Source organism: Sceloporus occidentalis, unplaced genomic scaffold (genome assembly GCF_023333645.1).
Source record: "Sceloporus occidentalis isolate IW3139 unplaced genomic scaffold, rSceOcc1.0.p SCAF_1, whole genome shotgun sequence".
In the NCBI taxonomy this organism is placed as follows: Eukaryota; Metazoa; Chordata; class Lepidosauria; order Squamata; family Phrynosomatidae; genus Sceloporus; species Sceloporus occidentalis.
Genome location: NW_028316981.1, coordinates 309,006,017 through 309,020,677, shown reverse-complemented (window position 1 = coordinate 309,020,677; position 14,661 = coordinate 309,006,017). Strand labels below are relative to the sequence as shown.

General features: G+C 41.4%; 1 protein-coding gene across 3 annotated transcripts in view; it reads left to right on the top strand.

The window, feature by feature from the left end:
- The window catches only part of LOC149324224 (urea transporter 2-like), a 53,733-nt gene that overhangs the window by 17,501 nt on the left and 21,571 nt on the right, over window positions 1-14,661 (top strand). For all 3 annotated transcript variants that reach the window (XM_089513594.1, XM_089513585.1, XM_089513577.1), the window contains 3 exons: window positions 6,583-6,772; window positions 8,562-8,690; window positions 10,426-10,618. In XM_089513594.1, the coding sequence (XP_089369720.1) occupies window positions 6,583-6,772; window positions 8,562-8,690; window positions 10,426-10,618 (512 nt within the window). The remainder of the gene's footprint in view (window positions 1-6,582; window positions 6,773-8,561; window positions 8,691-10,425; window positions 10,619-14,661) is intronic.

Here is a 14,661-nt window from a genome sequence, read left to right as displayed (position 1 = left end):
CTGGAATATAGTGTATGTTTTCACATGAATGTAAATGTACCTCCATGGAACCCAAATGCCAGTGCCTTCTGTTGTTCCACTATCTTCCACATAACCACTAAGACAGAGAGTAACTGTTGCTGAAGATACCTAGTGTTGCATCTACAGTGCAAATAACAGAACCTGTGAGGGTAACATGATGCAAATAACAAGAAGTTTGGATTACAGTAATGTCTGTTACGTGGCGCTGGCTTTGAAAACAGTACAGAAATGTCATCTGGCCCACATGACTCCCTCATAACAGCCTCACTAGCTACTGGCCTGTTTCCAAGCACAATTCAGTCTGCAAGTTATGATCTATGTCCACAAAGCCTGCCAGCATAAAAGGCTCCACCAGGCAATAGAAGGGCAGAAAGGTGGGAGCCAGTTTAGCCTCCATGAGAAGTGAGTTACAGAGAGTGGGAGCAGCCCCTAAGAAGGACCTATCTCATGTCTCCACTAAATATGCCAGTAAATGGGGCAGTGCTGAGAGAAAAGTCTACACTGAAGGAAACAGACTCTGGCTACCTATGGGAGAAGATATTATTTAGATAGCCTGGATCTAAGCTACCGTATTTTCCGGCGTACAAGACTACTTTTTAGCCCAGGAAAATCTTCCCCAAAGTCGGGGGCCGTCTTGTATGCCGGAAAGCCCCTGGGTCCTAAAGAGAGTCCTCGGCAGGGAAGCCTTCTCTCAAAGGCAAAGGAGCGTCCTCCTCCTTTCCTTCCCTCCTTTGCTTTTTCCCCTTCCTTCCTTCCTTCCTTCCTTCCCTTCCCTCCCTTTCTTTTCCCCTCCTTCCTTCTTTCCCTCCCTCCTTCCTTCCTTCCCTTTTTCTTCCTTTTCTTCTCGCTCCAGCCTGAGAGCCAGGCTGGCTAGAGAGCAACCAATCCTTTGGAGTCACACACTCACAGTTTTCATACAATCAGAGAGAGGGCTGGAGAGTGGTCGCCACCCCACCCTCAGAAAAGGGTCTCTCTCTCTCTCTCTCTCTCTCTTAGCCCCTGAGTCCCTCTGAGAGCCAGGCTACAGAGCAATCAATCCTGTTTGGATGGAGTCACACTAACAGCCAATCAGAGAGAGGTCAGTGGTTGCCCCCCCCGCCCTCACAAACTACAATTCCCAGGATTCCCTGGTTTTTCAAGGGAATTGCCTCCACACTTCCAGATCCCAGCCCCAGAGAATAAGTCTACGGCATAATCAGTGTTGCCAATTTAAGTCCACTTCTGCAGGTGCATTTGGATTTAATAATGATAACAATAATGGTGATGATGATGATAGAGAGATAGATCTTGTAGCACCTTTGAGACTCACTGAAAGAAAAGTTGGCAGCTTTCCTAGACTTAAGCGTACTTCCTCAGATGCATGGGAATTGTAGTTCATTGTGCCACCAGAGCTCTTTCTCACAAAACTACAATTCCCAGGGTTCCCAAGCACTGAGCCAGGGCAGCTAAAGTGGTCTCAAACTGGATTATTTCTGCAGTATGGATTGGACCTTGAGCATTTTTAATAACCAAGGTCCAAAACACACTGCAGAAATAATCCAGTTTGTGACCACTTTAACTCTCCTGGCTCAGTGCTAGGGAATCCTGGGAATTGTAGTTTGTTGTGGCATCAGAGCTCTTTCTGACAGAGAAGGATCAATGTCTCACAAAACTACACTTCCCAGGGTTCCCTAGCACTGAGCCAGGGCAGCTCAAGCAGTCTCAAACTGGATTATTTCTGCAGTGTGTCTTGGATCCAACTCAGGCTGCATCTTCATTCCAAAGACAATCCAGTTTCATACTGTTTTAACTGCCATGGCCCAGTGCTATGAAATCCTGGGAATTGTAGTTTGTTGTCACACCAAAGTTTGCTGAGAGAGAAGGTTAAATGTCTCAGAAAACTAGAATTCCCAGGATTCCATAGCACTGAGCCAGGGCAGTTAAAGGGGTGTCAAACTGGATTATTTCTGCAGTGCAGTTGCAGCCTAACATGTTTCTATTTGGCACAAAGCTTCCTGGGCTTTGATTCCAATAGGAGCCACTTGAACTGCCACGGCTCCATCCATACAGAATCCCTGGGGTTTGTAGTTTGGAGCAGTGCCCCCCCCCCCGGCATTCTCTGGGCAGAGAAGGCAAAAGACCTTATAAAACTACAAATCCTAGGATTCCAATAGGATGGAGCAGCAGACCTTAAAGTGGTGTCAAACTGCATTAATTCTAAAGTGTAGATGCACCAAGAGGAAGGGTGGGAGGAGTTGTCGAGGCGGGTGAAATAATGTTGTGTATGCTGTTATTTCAAACGTGGAATACACTCCTTCCTCAGAGTGTAGTGGAGTCTCCCTCCTCTTCCCCTCCTTTTCTTCTTTCTCCTTCTCCTTTTTTCTCCTCCCCCCTCTTTCTCCTCTGTCGCTGCTGCTGCTGCTGCTGTTGTTGTTGTTGTTGTTGTTGTGTGCGCCTTCAGCTCCTTTCTAACTTATCATGGAAGAGAGGGGTGGTCTTATACGGTGAGTATATCCCAAACACTCTATTTTAAGTTGTAAATTTGGGGGTCGTCTTATACGCCCAGTCGTCTTATATGCCGGAATATACGGTATTTAGGGTTTTATGATCAGAATCCTGTTGATGTCATAAGTTGTTGTTGTTGTTATTTCTTACCCACTTCCCCTCATGGATTGAGGTGGGAAACAACAACAAATCAACAATGAACAACATCAATCAAAACATTAATTAAAGCACACAACAGTTTGAAAGGACAAATATGACATATACAGTACAATTTAAAACAGTCCACATTTAAAATTCAGCATTTAAATTCACTATTTAAAAATCGTCTGAATAAGCCTGCTGGAAGATACTGGTCTTCAATGCTGTTTCAAATTCAGACAGCGTATTCATTTGCTGAATCTCTTCTGCCAGGTCATTCCACAGTCTAAAAGCAGCTGAAGAAAAAGTGCTCTGGCTGAAAGTGGACTTACTCCAGGCTGACTGGAGTGAATGTCCAATGACAGGTTCACTTTAAGATTACCATAGTTTGGAAATGTCTTGACAGCACACAACAACAATAAACATATCACAAGATATTTATTCCTGGGTGTCTTCCTTTTGTCCACTTTGTCCCAGTTCCAAAGCATGTATTTATCTTGTTTGAAGTCCAGTGCACAGTTTAAATGATATACAAGGAGAAGGGGAGGTGTGTGTGTGTTGCAATCCCATCACAAGCTGGATGAAGACACTCATGCCATCTGCCATTTTAGATGTAATCAACATAAATAAGCCCTTCTCTTTTTAAAGCATGAACTTTTTTTTAAAGCTGCTGGTGCACTGCTCAGTCAACCTGCCAACTGCACAATGTTTTTACAAACAATAATAAATATATGCCATATTTTACAACCCCCTGTCCATGCTAAGAGCCTTGCCAGATGTTGCTGGAACTACAGACACTAGCAAGCATCCCAGTCTATAAACTCTCAAACAACAGAAATAAAGCCCTACTGGAATTGTCTCCCCCCCCCCCCCCCTTTTACTGGAATTGTCAAAGGGTTAAATGACATGTTATGTTGAAGTGCAGCTGAAAGTTTCTTTCTTTCTTTCTTTCTTCTTTCTTTTTTCACTTGCAAATAACTGGCGGGGGGCTTGTCTAGTTCAGGCTGAGCTATGATGCATGGATGGAGGATGTGCACAGCTCCTACCCAGACAGCCCGCTGCAAAATAAATAGATAAATAAAGATGTCCAGACACTCAAAATGCAAAAAATTGTAAGGTCCATGGTGAGTGTACAAAAAAGTGATTCTGTGTGTTTTCTGACCTCCAAGTGTAGGGAGATAAATGTAGCTGTAAAAAGCAGCTGGGAGACTTTGGGTGGGCCAGGCACAATGGGCCCAATCCATACTACAAAATTGTAACAATTTAATATCTACTGTTATTTTATTATATTTATTTATATCTCACATTTTTCCAAGTTCGGGATTCAAATTGGCTTATACCAGCTTTTTTTCTTACATAAAACTTCACAACATGGAAAAGTTTAAAATGTAGGCCAGATTCTTATTTAATTTTATTTTTTTTTTTAGAAAATGTAGGTCAAATTCCATATAGCCAACTTAGGGCATGTCTTCATGGGCCCATTGACTTGTCGCCCCCCCCCCCAATTCTCATGGCAACAGGTCCCACAATGCAGGGCCAAATTCCTGATTCAAGTGCAGACTGTTTACAATGGAGAAGGCCAATTCTGCACCGAATCCACCCCCTTTCCTCTCTGAAAACAGTACAAAATAACTCAGTTTATGCGCTAGATCTGGCAAGAAAATCTGGAGTACTTTGAAGTGATGCTGGGCAGCTGACTACACACACACACACACACACACACACACACACACTGTGTTGCCTGCTGCCACCTCCTCTGGGTCATTCCTGCTGAGATTGCAATGACATGCCCTCGTTGTGCATCTGACCTCAGACGGAGCAACTTGTACCAATAGTGTATAGACCAGGGGTTCCCAACTTTTTTGAGTCACAGAGCCCTTATTTCCATGGTGGAGCCCCAAGAGGCCTATCCTATTTATGACAAGGTAATGGTGTTTAGGAGTATATATAAGAATATATTCTTGTTCTTTAATTTTATTCAATTTTTATTTCTTTTATTTTCCTGGAGCGACCACAGAGCACCTGGGAAGTGCATACAGAGCCCTAAGGGCTCCTCAGAGCACAGGTTGGGAACCTCTGATCTAGACAGCCACCCGGTGTTGCTCCAGAGTACGAAGGTAATGGGGAGAATCCGGGAGCAGCTACAGGGCTAGAATACTCCAGGAGTATTCCAGCCACTGTTAATGAGCCCCTATTACAAATGTGTAACTAAATAGTCTCTCCAAACCAACCTTAACAGCAAGCAGCTACTCTGAGTTATTGGGGTCTGTTCTGCTGGCAATTGAGGCACACCAGTATGACATTTCCAACCTTCTCTCACCAGTGATCTGGCATGAGGAGGAATTTAAACAAGGGTCACGCTTCTGATTGTCGCTTGCTAGCAGGAGGAGGCTGGAAACATCTTACTGCATTGCAACTGCATTTCTCCCACATCCTAGCCAAAGGAATTTATGATGATTGTGGAACTGAGAGAAAGTCATCCCCATTGGATCTTAGGACTCTAGTTTGTATGGGGAGTTAGGATCTCAACAGACCGGCACTAAACATCTGCCTTGGAGCAGAGTGGGGGCCTGGCATCTGCAGGGCGCAAGCCCCGATGCTGCCCTGATGCTGTGCATCATGCTGTGCACCTGAACATATGGTGGGCAGTGTCACAGCATTCCTTTGGCACTACGTTAAGATGACGCACACCAAAAAGAGTGCCTAAAAGTTGTGCTACTGGTGGCTATGGATCCCTTTCCACAGCGCAAAAAGAAGCTGCTTTTTGCAGCTCCTTTTTGTGCTGTGGAAAGGCCAGATTGGGGCCATGGTGTGCAGTTGCTATGGCCCCGATGCAGCTAGGAAAGGGGCAGCATCCTGCCGCCCCTTAGAGGCTGTCTGTATAGCCCCTTAGTCTTTCAGATAGTCAGGTTCTAAGCTGTGTAGGCCTTTCTAGATCATGACCAGAACTTTGAATTGTACCCAGAAATGAACCAGTAACCAGTGAACCTGAATCACCAAGAGAAATGATCCATGGCAAAGACCCCAGTGAGCATTCTGGCCACAGCATTTTGGACCCACTGAAGTTTTCAAACATTTTCCAAAGGTAGTCCCAAGTATTATAGTACATGATGATAAATATGAGGATGATGAGGATTTAAGGTCCACCTATCTGCACATGTGTCTCATCTGTACAGCAAGAGCATCTCCTAAAACTGGTGTCTCTATTGTCTGGCAACTGTAGACAAAGATTTTGAGTGACTGTGCCCAAATTTTGGAAAGCTGCCCTCAGAAAGGGTCATGTGTTACCAATACTAAAAACATGTATTTTCCTGAAATGTTTAACAATGTTTTTTTTTCCTTGATGGTATATGTTATGTTGCTATTTTACCTGCTTTTTTAGATCTGGATCATTTTTTGCTAGAACTCCCAGAATGTCCTAGCTGGCATGGCCCATGGCCTTAATGGCTGAGAGATTCTGGGAGATGCAGTCCAAAAGGTAGCTTTTCTAAACTCTGTCCATTCCAAATACTGATGAGACTTAAAACTGCTTTGCTTCTACAATGTGGCTACAGCATCACCTCCATCCAGGGTGACCCGATTTCATAACTGCAAAGGAGGACAAGGTATTGTAAAATGTAGGACATTCAAGAAAAATTGAGGATGTTACAAAATAAAAGCTAAAACACTCATCTAAATTCATATAAATAAATAATAAAAATAAGAATATGAAAACTCATAAATTCATGTTTCTTAGTCATGCTCAAAATGGAGGATATTTTAAAATTCCTCATGGAAAGGAGGTTGCAATGTAGGACATGTCCTAAAAAAGTAGGATGTCTGGTCACCCTGCTTCTATCCACATGTACAGTATGTTGCATATGTGTGCCATGTGTATGCTCATATGTGGAGAAACCACCTTAGTTTGCACATCTTGTTTCCTCTGGGGATATCTTTCAGATAAGCCTATGTTGTTCCAGTTCACTGACTGGGTACTGCGTGGTGTGTCTCAGGTGATGTTTGTCAGCAATCCACTTAGTGGTCTGGTCATGCTTGTTGGATTTCTGGTCCAGAGTCGTTGGATGACCCTCACATGTTGCACAGGTGTCATTGTCTCAACTTTAACAGCACTTGTCCTAAGCCAAGAGAGGTAGGTTTGACCTTTACTTGATACTGAAATCCTTTAAATCTTCCTTCCTTCCTTCCTGCCTTCCTTCCTTCCTTCCTTCCTTCCTTCCTTCCATTGTTCCTCTCTTCTTGCCTTCCCTTTCCTTCCAATACATAGAGCACTGAGTCAACAGAACCTGTTGATACAAAAAATACAAGGGATTGAACCATGGTGCTAATTCTAACTAGACAGTGTGTGTATGTGCCTTCAAACTACCTGCTGATTTATTGCAATCCCATGAATTTCTTAGGCCTTTCTTAGGTAAGGAATACTCAGAGGTAATTTTGCCAATTCCTTCCTCAGAAATATAACCCATAGCACCTAGTATTTGTTGATGGTCTACCATCTAAGAACTAACCATGTCTACCCTAAATACCCTAAAGACACCAGATCCCATCTGATCTCAGAAGCCAACAAGGATCAGTCATGGTTACTTCTTGGATTGGAGATGGCCAACAAATACCAGTTGTTGTAAGCTATATTTCAGAGGAAGGAACTGGCAAAACCACCTCTGAGTACTCCTTGCCTTTAAAAAAAAACCTATGAAATTGATAGATTTGCCATAAGTCAAAAGGGGGACTTGAAGACATGTACACATACACAATACAGTTAATTAAAGATATTGACAAAATGTTGCAACAATTAAATATAAAATTACTGTAAGTGCTGAAACTGTACCATAAGAGGCTAAAAGTAAAATGTCAAATGAATGGTTTTTGTCATGTAATTGTAGCAAAGAACTCTCCCAATTATATTTCATTTCAGCTAGAGCACAAAATGTTCTTGAACTCAGCACATGTTGCTTTTCAGGAAAGGCATCTGAAACTACCTGCTGGTAGTTTCTACCTATGACTTTATAAGATTTATTTTCTGTAAGACTCATTATCTTACAAAAGAATGTAGATAGGAGCCAAGAAAAAATCAACAAAACCTTTTCAGCAGCTTACATTGCTGCCAAAACAATTTCAATACCTGCAATGTATCAAGCTGCACACCTTAATCAGAAAGAAAAAACATCCAACTGAAGCAAAATGTAATATAAAATAAATTTGTTATACTATAACCAACACAAAACACATGTATAAGAAAGTGGATGGAATTAGTTAATTATACTTAAGGCTGCATCCACACTGCAGAAATAATCTGGTTTGATTTTGCTCAGTGGTATCACTAGGGGCTGTGGGGGGTGCGGATTGCACCAGGTGACACCCTATAAGGGGGGGTGACACCTCTGCTGCCCTATTCAAACACCTGTATTTTGGCAGTAACATTGTGTCATTTTCCTGTATCTCTTTAAAATGCTTTAAGAGATGGTGAGAGTGAGGTGAAGCTCAGTGGGAGAAGAAAGGAGGAGCCCTAGAATTTTTTTAATGCTCAAGTCCCATTAAATACATAGTAAAAAAAAGGTCCCTTATATAAAAGCAAAATCAAGGTTTGCTCTTTGGAATTTCTATATTTTTAAAATATTTCCAAACCGTGGACTATTGAATCAGTGGAGTAAAAAATATGTGGATATGGAGGGCTGACTGTATCATTTCTCTCAGTATTTCCAAATGTAATATCTGATTTGGCTACTTGTGGGAGCCAGTGTTCATTTTCCTGTATTTTCTAGTAGTCCAATAGTAACAGTAACTTTTTTGTAATGAGTAAATCAGTGAGCAAGAGCCATCCTGGTGTACTTGTATGAGCACTGGATTATGACTCTGGAGAACAGGTTTCGATTCAAAGATTTCGATGTATCTTTGACTGGATACTTTTCATCCTGATGCAGGTCGGCCATTGCTGCAGGACTCTATGGTTACAACGGAGTCCTAGTGGGGATGCTCATGGCTGTATTCTCAGACAAGGGCGAGTATTATTGGTGGCTGTTGCTTCCTGTGGTTCTTGCATCCATGACATGGTGAGTGAGTCCAAAGGAGTTACATCTTTTAATACCCTGCCTTTCTTCCAACATAGGAGAATTCAAAATAAAATACAACTTTAAACATATGTATAACACAAGTTTTTTTTTAAAAAAATCATTAAATAGACAATACTAGGGACTTTCAGGGACTGGTGGAAGGACTTAGCAGCTGCAAAATTTGGTCCAGAGTCCACATGTGGTCCAACTCTGGTCTGTATGCTATACCACACCACACCTGCTCAAACAGCCTTAACATACTCTCTTTTCACTTGTTTTATTTTCCGCTAAGATAATTTGCATTAAATTGGTTTTTCAAACTGCTATGAACTTGTTTGCTCTCTCTTCATTAAATTTGTAGGCATGTACATATTTTTCCTTGACTACACATATAAAAAGTCACATTGAAACACATTTACAACATGACCATTCACTTTACCAGAATTGTTATGCACCTTACTGCAATTATCATTCTTCACTTTGATAAATCAGAGGTGTAGCCAGCCATATCCCCCCCAAACTGTGAAAATTGAAATGTCACATAGATCCTCCCAACAGAACCATAAATTTGTTTTTACTCTAACAACTGGCACTTCTGAAACAGAAACAACAAGCCATGTGTCTTTTTGTTATCACTTTCTCCTGCCTTTTGGGACGAAATAATGATGGCAAAGTTTTCTTCTTTTGAGCTTTCTCATGATTAAGATTTTGTGCACAAGCAAAAACATTATCAAAGTTTGGAAGTAGCAACTTTATTCTTACCTTCCTGCATGATGTCATAGTACTCCATTCTCCCTCCAGAGGGAACCAGTCCTAAACACATGGCTTTTGCCAAATGGTTTTTTCCAACAGGACAAAAGATACACATTTACACTAACATCTCCCTCATCTTTCTTCTGTAATGCAATAAGGCCCTTAGAGTTGGAAAGAATCACATGGGGCACCTAATCCAAACTCCTGCCATGCAAGAATACACAAGTGAAGCACTCCTGAAAGATGCCTATTCAATCTCTGTGTAAAGCTCTGCAAACAAGGAAAGTCCACCACCCTTAAGCAGTTCATTTCACTACTGAACAACTTTCACAGTAAATATGTTCTTCCTAATGTTTGGATAGAATCTCTTTCCTTGTACAGTGCATTCTCCACATTCTCTAGTATTAGGGGTATGAGTGGAAAACCCACAATATATATATATAAATTATATATTATATATATATATATGAGAGAACATCTCTCTAGTAATCTCTGGGTCCTCCAGTGCAACTTGATGTTCAACATCCACCACCATTGCACTGGAGGACCTACAAATGCCTAAAGAAGTGTTTTCTCTAGGAATCTTTGTTCTGACTCCGTGATCAACTACTGCAGAGGTGTGTTAGTGACCCTAGAGATTCCTAGAGAAAATATATTATTCAAATCCATGAATAATCAAATCCACAAAAGTCAAAGCCTCAAATGTGGAGGGCCATTTGCAATTTGAATAGCAAAAAGGCATGTGCATGTAAGCAACACTTATGTCACTAACAGGATTCTGTCTGAAAACCAAGATGGCACAGTAGCATGGGCAAATGGAAACATTGACTGTCCGAGTATTAGTAAAAGGGGTTCCCAATCAAAAGAAAAATGCCCAGTGAAAACTAGCATACTTGGTAGCCACAAAATACTGAGTGTCTGTTGGAAAAGAAATGATGATAAGGCACTTTGTTTAGTCATGACTTCTTTTCTTCTTTTCCAGCCCTCTTTTCACCAGTGCTTTGGCTTCTCTATTCAGTAAATGGGACCTGCCAGTTTTCACTCTGCCTTTCAACTTGGCTCTGAGTCTCTTCGTAGCTGCCACTGGACACTACAATCTCTTCTTCCCCACAACACTTATTCAGCCTATAAACTCAGTACCCAACATCACTTGGCCGGAGGTCCAGGTTTCTTTGGTAAGATCATTTTTAACATTTGCATATCTGAAACATGGTTGTTTAAGAGAAGGTGAGACCATCAGAATGTAGGGATCAGAGGGAGTAATTCACCTCCAAATGTAGGACTATAGGGCCTAAGTTGTGTGACCATCATGGCATTCTGGTTGCTAGAGTTAACAGGACAGGAGTATCCCAGGCCATGAGATCATATCCTCCAACTTTCCTGAATTGGCAGGGACAGCCCCAAATAATCCTCTGTTGTCCCACTTTTTCAGCTACTTTTGAAATGTCCCAGTTTCTCTCACATGCTTTCACTTTGCCCCTTTGTCCTCAGCTTGCTTCAGTTTGCTCCACAGTGAGTTCAAATTGCAAAAAAAGTTTGCACTTCATTAACTCAACAGCGAGAGAAGAGAGAAGGGTAGAATGTTTCCTTCTCTGCAGGCTCAAGCAGAAGCAAACTCCTGGAGACTATCCTACCTTGCATGTTCCTCTTCATTAATAACTTCTGCCATTTTGACTACACCGATATTGCCAGCCCCATGTGTCCCAATTTTCATCTGTGAAATGTTTGAGGCTATGCTTGCAGCTCTGCAAACGCACAGTGAGTCCCACACCCACCCTAGTCACTCCATAAGGTTATTTTAATAGTTCAACAGGAGCCAGCATGGTGAAGTGGTTTGAGACCAGTGTTCCATTCCCTGATCTGCCATGAAGCTCACTGGGTGACCTTGGACAAGTAACATGCCCTCTTCCTCACTGTATGGCAATGGCAAACCCCTTCTGAACAAATCATGCCAATAAGACACCATGATAAGGTCACCTTAGGGTCTCCATAAGTCATAATCGACTTGAAGGCACATGAACTACAGCAAAGGGTCAACAGGGACTAAAAAACTCAGAGGTCAATATTTTAAAAACGTTTGCTCTGCAAATGGCCAATAGTGATGCTCAAAGCTTCAGCAGGAGAGGGGAGGGAGTTTAAGATCCATTTTGCCCCTCCTCACTCTTTGAATCTTGGAAGAAACTTTTCCCCAAAAAGCAGGCCCTCTGTGACTTAGTCCTAGGATGCCTCTTGAGACGCTCTAGGTATCAGCACTGAGTGGTGTTCCATAGTGGCAGAAGGGAGATCCATCCCCTTTTACCACAGTTCCAAACAGGCAGTGACCCCTTACCCAATCCAGTGTTGGCTTGTACCCTCCATGTCAGTGGTTCACTGAATCCACTCTGGGTTTTATTCCAACCTTTAAAGACACTATCCAAAGTGCTGCCTCCCTAACATGGAAGCCACCAGTCTCTACATGAGCACCATGTTCTTGTTGTTCTTGTTGTTGTTAATACAGTATTTCTGCTATCATTATTATTGTTATCCTTCCTTTCCCCAAAACCAGGATTCAAGACAGCTTTCAAATTAAAACAAATACATTGTAGTTTAAAACAAAAACATCAGTAACACAGGCCTGCAAAACTGAGGATCATAATTTCAAAATGCATACTGGTTTTATAGGCATTTGTGTTCTAAATCCAAAAATAATCCTGCTTTGACATTTCCGTGTTGCAATATGTAACCGAATAAAATGATCCTGCAAAAAAATTTATCTTGCATAGGGTAACAAAGGTACACAAAAGACAAAAATCCATTCAAAAACACGAAAAGAAATTGCAGTGCACATGAGCATCCACACTTAATTGATAAAAAATATATTACATTTGTGAAAGAACTGTGTGTGGTATGACATCTTTATTGTGGTTTCTTTTTAATTCAGCACCCAAAAATACATTACAAACAGCTACAGTATTGAAAAATGTTTTTCCATCACTGTGTAATGTAAAAGCAGCCATGGTTTTAAATGCAGTTCCAACAGTTCCATTATCCAACAATAATGGCAAAATATTCTCCAGTGGTTTTAGGATTAGCACTGAAGTGGAATCTGGTCTCATGGGATTGAGGTACAGGGACTTTTTCATTTATAGGGACTGAAAAAAGAGGTGTGTCTTTTTTCATTGCAGGCTTGTGTAACTAAACCTTGTGGATGTGGTAGGTCACTGACTCACAGCAATTTGTGAACTGTTGCCTGATTTGATTCAGTGAGCCTCAGTGAACAGCACTGTATATACTGGGAACTATAACAAAATTTACTAATTTATTTACTAAAATTGTATATCGTCTTTCTGACAAAAAATAAGCCCACCAGGCAGCTGATAACAGGAAAATTGGGAGAGGGTGGAATCTCAGTCCAGCGAGCTTACTCACCTGAACTTATGTGGGAGATATCGCTCCACTTCTCTGACCATAGTATAACCTTATTGCTATTGTTATTTGACAATGAGTTAGTTTTTAATGGAATAATTATTGTTATTGTATTTTATTGATGTGTTTTGTATGTGTTTTATTGGTTTGTAATCCTGCCTCAATTCACCTGGAAGAGGCGGGAAAATATAAATATATTATTATTTCTACAGTGTAGTTACAAATGCATAATCACTATCATCTCCTGACCTGACTCCTCAAACCTACTTTAAGCATGGCATAGTGGTTTGAGCACTGGACTATAACTCTGGAGACTAGGGTTCAATTCCCACTCAGCTATGAAACCCACTGAGCTTGGGCAAGTCAAATGCTCTCAGGCTCAGGGAAGGCAGTGGCAAAACCTCTGGACAAATCTTGCCAAGAAAACCCTGTGATAGGTTTGCGTTGGGGTCACCATAAGTAAGGAACGACTTGAAGGACTACAACATTAACAGTGTGACACATACAATTAAATTATAAAGACAAGCTTTAAAATGCACTGATATAAGGAAACAGCCCTCTAACATAGTTTAGATGGAAAGGCCTGTCTGAATCTTTGAAAACTCCCTTCACATACGTGGCCTCTATTGCACTCTAACCCACAAAATGATGGTTATTTGTTTTTCATGACAACCCCAAAGCCATGCAACACCACAGTGTTGGAAATGTGCCTTCCTATGCTGTTGGAAATTTTATTGCCATAATTTAGTTGTGTATGCAGTTGGGACTGCCAAAAGCTATAACCACCTAGTTGGGTTTAATTGATGTGTTATAACATCTAAGTGATCCTTCCAAATTCGGAATTTAGGAGACTTTGCTTTCTTCCTGGAGAATTTTTGTTTAAAAGGGCTGGGTTACTATGGACTAAGCATGGGTGGCAAATTTTGAGAGCATCCAAAATCTGCCATGTTGCAAGCATAACAAGAGCTATGACAAAGATGGTGATGGTGACAATAATGACAACGATGGCGACAATGATTGTCAACATCCCCATTTTCCACACAGGAAAACAAACACTTATTTGCAGACACATTTTCCTGTTCCAGCTCTACATTCACAGGCCTAACTAAAACAAATAGCTAACATAATGGCCTCAGTCCAACATCACTTCAGTGTGGCATAAATAATTACATGCACACCTATGCTACACTGCCAAACTTCCTGAAACAGTCTTGAAGCTGCCTCACGTGGCCATTTCAAGCGTTATGTATTGTCACTGAAATAGGAGACTGTGCTTCAAACCATGCATTTTTGTGTTGATCTCTCCTAATTGGTTAGCTCTCGTTGCTGGAATTCTGTAAGGATCACACACACATGAAAGTTTCCCTTGTATGTGCAGTTGTCCTTTTTTAGGTGCTGCAAGAATTGGAATTTCTTTTCTCCTTCCACAGTGCCTAATGCTCAGGGAACTCAGGGTAAGACACCCATGAAAACAAAGCCTAAGAAAAAAATGTGTGTCTACTTGGAAAAGACTGAAGAGATTTTAGCACTTTCTCATATATCCCAAAAGTCCAGTTCTCTGACAGAATACAGAATTACAGCAAGAAAAAAAAAGGATGAGATCAAGATGCAAATACATTTAAAAGCCAGAAGTGTGACAGATTTTTTTAAAAAAAAAATCAAATGTAGGGATCTGATTTTGGCAATCGGGGCATTGCGGCATGATGTTTCCCATCCTGTACCAGCAGCAATACTCCTGTCGCAATGCCTCATTGTACCACAATGTACTGGTAGAAGGGGGCTGGAAATGTCATCCTGCAGTGTCCTGATCACC